This window comes from Propithecus coquereli, unplaced genomic scaffold (assembly GCF_000956105.1).
Source record: "Propithecus coquereli isolate 6110/MARCELLA unplaced genomic scaffold, Pcoq_1.0 Scaffold58, whole genome shotgun sequence".
NCBI lineage: Eukaryota > Metazoa > Chordata > Mammalia > Primates > Indriidae > Propithecus > Propithecus coquereli.
In genome coordinates, this window is record NW_012151729.1 from 5,351,912 (window position 1) to 5,355,704 (window position 3,793).

Genomic DNA, 3,793 nt, shown 5'->3' on the forward strand with positions numbered 1-3,793 from the left:
TTAGTTTTAATAATATAATTTATCCAAAATATAATAGTTCCAATATGTAATCAATAAAAAAATGATTAATGAGAGATCTTATGTTCTTTACCTCACACCAAGTCTGCAAAATCCAGAGTGTATTTTATACCTAGAGCAAATCTTAACTCAAATTTGAAATATTCCAAGCGCTCAATGTGGCCAGTGGCTGCCACCTTGGACAGTGCAGTTCTAGAGCCTATGAGAAGACAGGCCTCCGGGAGGGCACCTTAGGTGTCAGGTGGAGGTGAGATCAGGGGATGGGTGGTTGAGGATGCCTGGCTGCTTATTTTGCCAACTCCGCTTGAGCTTTTTCAGAATAATCATCATGGGAATAATTTGTGTGCTTTTAAAAATAAACTATTCATAAAATGCTATTCAGACTTAGAAAATACTGTTCTAGCTAAAGGTAGGTAAGCTGTTAAGGTAAGTAAAATCTCAAACACTTTATGTTATAATTGCAATTTCTTTTCTTTCTTTCTTTTTTTTTTTTTTTTTTCATTTTCACCCTACATCACCCTACACTATACAATGGTTTCAATAGGGAGTTTGAATTTTAAATTTTTTTAGCTGGAAAGTCTCTTATTATTTTGCGAAACCTTCCAATTTTACAAATGGCAGACACTCAATATCGCCCAACTAAATATTACTCCTGGAGATCCCCAACTTTCTTCCCTTTTTCCAGATTATTCTGTGTGTGTGGTTTGTGTATGTGTGTGTGTGAGACAGAGAGAGATGACAGAGACAGAGAGATTCAGGCAGCAGAGATGAAGTGGGGAGAAGGAGGACAACAGGATTACTGAGAGGCTTTTTCAAGCTACAAATGCCAAGCCCCACCCTGACCTACCGAATCAGAGACTGACTCATTACAGGCTGGTTAAGGGAGCCATTGCTAATCTACAAGGAGACCTATGTTATCACTGGAAATGTAACAAAACACAGAAGATTTTATGTAAAACCAGAAATCCTGAAAGGTAAAAAGATTATCAGGAATACTTTATTAAACTCCTTGGAGTGTTGGCCTTGGGGGCAGGAAAGGAGAGGGGTAAGAGTGAGAGAGGGAAGGACTCAAGGAGACGTCCATGGAGCATGCAGGAGTAACAACCGCCACGAAAGTCCTGTGCCAGAGAGAGGACCCGATGACTACAGCATTGTTGTGTCATTGTTGTTTGTTTTGGCTAGTGTGTAATGTGTGTGTGTGGTGTGTAAAGTTTGGGGCTCACACTGAGTTGCCATACTGAGAAAGATGTGGTCGAGGCTATCATCAGCTGTCTCCATTCTTCACTCCCAACCTTAACCCTTAGCAGCAGCAGCATCTTCTTTACAAAAAAAAAAAAAAGAAGAAGAAAGAAAGAACAGGAGGGAGGGGGATATTTTATATCATCTTAGGCACTAATTTATTAGTCTGATCACAATATCAAACTATGAGCTATCCTGAGACACCCACATGTGTCAGTGTGGATCTAGCTAGCATTGTGCAGTCTGAAAAGCTTCCCAAGTAATCAGTATTGAGCTCTTCCCCACCACTGGGAAAACTATTATAGCAATACTTTTTAATTTTAATGTGTATATACCAGTTGCCTGGGGATTTACTAAAATGCACATTGTGATGCATAGATCTGGGAGGAAGCCTGGGATTTGCCATTTCCAGCAAGCTTCTGGGTGACGCCGGTGCTACCTGTCTGCAGACCACACAGCGCATAGTAGGGCCCCAGAACATCAGATATTTGTCTGAACAAAGTAATACCACCATCCTTAGGTATTTCCTCCTTTTACGCACGGTATTCCTAGCTTTCAGGCCCGTGGTTCTTTTCCCCCAGAGGGCCTGGAATTGGAAAAGAGGAGGAATTAAGAGATCACAGGGGCCTGGGCTGCAGATCCTGCCTCAGAGCACACCCTTCCTTTGAGGCTCATTTCTCTTCATCCTCTCGTCTCTCTGCCTTCAGGTATCGAAGCTTGAGAGAGAGAAGACTCAAGAAGTGAAGAGGATCCGGGAGCTGGAGCAGCGCAAGCACACGGTCCTGGTGACAGAACTCAAATCCAAGCTCCATGAGGAGAAGATGAAGGAGCTGCAGGCCGTGAGGGAGAATCTCATCAAACAGCACGAGCAGGAGATGTCAAGGACGGTGAAGGTGCGAGACGGAGAGATCCAGAGGCTCAAGTCGGCCCTCTGTGCTCTCCGGGATGGCAGCAGTGACAAAGTAAGGACAGCGCTCACCATCGAGGCCCGGGAGGAGGCCAGGAAACTGTTTGACGCGGAGCGCCTTAAGCTCTTACAGGAAATTACGGACCTGAAAACGGCCAAGAAGCAGGTGGACGAGGCTCTGAGCAATATGATCCAAGCGGACAAGATCAAGGCCGGGGACCTCAGGAGTGAGCATCAGTCCCACCAAGAAGCCATCTCGAAGATCAAGTGGGAGTCGGAGCGGGATATCCGGAGGCTGGTTAGTACAGTAATCCCTTCAGACCGGTGCGGAACCGTGTCTTCCAGGTTTCAGACTGCATGGCGTTTGCTTCGTCAGGGGTCTCCCTGTCAGTGGCTTACGAACAAGGCCTACCCTTCGTCACATGCTCTGTCTAAGATACGGGCTAGATCAATAAGTAGGCAGGTAGATAAATGGATAGATATGCTCAGGCCAAAATTGGAATTGTAAAATAAATGTGAGAGATTTTGGAATCACCTTTCTCATAAAAACTAGATTCTCCCAGCCCTACATATAGGGACAGTATCCATTCAATGACTCCTGTTTTCTTGGATATTTATTAAAATATTACAAATTATGAACTCTTCCAAAGTCAGCCTAATTTTGTGGGCTTTTCATTTATAAAATCTTACTGAGTTTTTTTAGAAGGGGTAGGGGAAGTTTCTGTGACTTTGAAGATGTCTGAAAACGGTGGCCACTGGGAACATCCGGAGTGACTCACCAGTCTTTTTTTCAGGAACTATGTCTGGAAGCAAGACACAAAACTATAAAATCCTTAGTCATTTTAAAAATAGATCTTTTCCCCAAAATAAACAGGGGCCATTTAAAACAGGAGCCATTATAATTTTTTAGTTGGGTATCATTCCTAAGTAGCTTGTTTGCTGTTTATAATTTCTAAGACTTACCTCAGCCCTTACAGAGTTGGGACTTTCCTTCTAACATGTATGACCAAAAGCCACATAGGCCTCTCGCCATGCTTAAAAATAAAACAAATGTAACTATCATCTGAAAACTAGAATGTCCTTGTTGACCTTATCCAATTATTTGAGTAGAAGAAATATTTATGTTCATCTACACTCAGATCTTTAGCATTAGTTATGTCTTAGTTGTATCTTATCAAATTAACCATCACCTGTTACAGTGTACTTTGTGCTTCTCTAAAAATAATGTTTTCTTAGGAAGAACTACACATCTCCTCTTTTGTCTTCCAATTCTAAGCAATTACTTTCTGAGAATCTTAATTATGTTCCTTGGATGATATCTCCAGGATTTTAAGGTCAAAGTGGTAGAACACTTTTAAAAGCTAATGTGTGATTTTCTTTGTACTGTGATACAGTGTGACTGTAAAATATTGCCTTTGCCATACTTTCTGAATTCTTTATCTGCAATTTATTCTATTGCACTCTTTGACAATAATGACCAAACACAGTGCAGAAATACTGGTCTCTGCCCTGCCTTTGGTTTTTGAAATGACAATAGCTGATGAAGAATGAATCGGGACTTTGAACTCTGGAGTCGGCAGGTAGGTAAATGAAAAGGAAGTTTTGCTTTAAATATTTTGTTTGTTGATG

General features: G+C 41.8%; 1 protein-coding gene across 1 annotated transcript in view; it reads left to right on the forward strand.

Annotated features, from left to right (window-relative positions):
* The window catches only part of JAKMIP2 (janus kinase and microtubule interacting protein 2), a 78,841-nt gene that overhangs the window by 10,184 nt on the left and 64,864 nt on the right, over nt 1-3,793 (forward strand). The window contains exon 2 of the mRNA XM_012658240.1: nt 1,965-2,462. Coding sequence (XP_012513694.1) covers nt 1,965-2,462 — 498 coding nt within the window. The remainder of the gene's footprint in view (nt 1-1,964; nt 2,463-3,793) is intronic.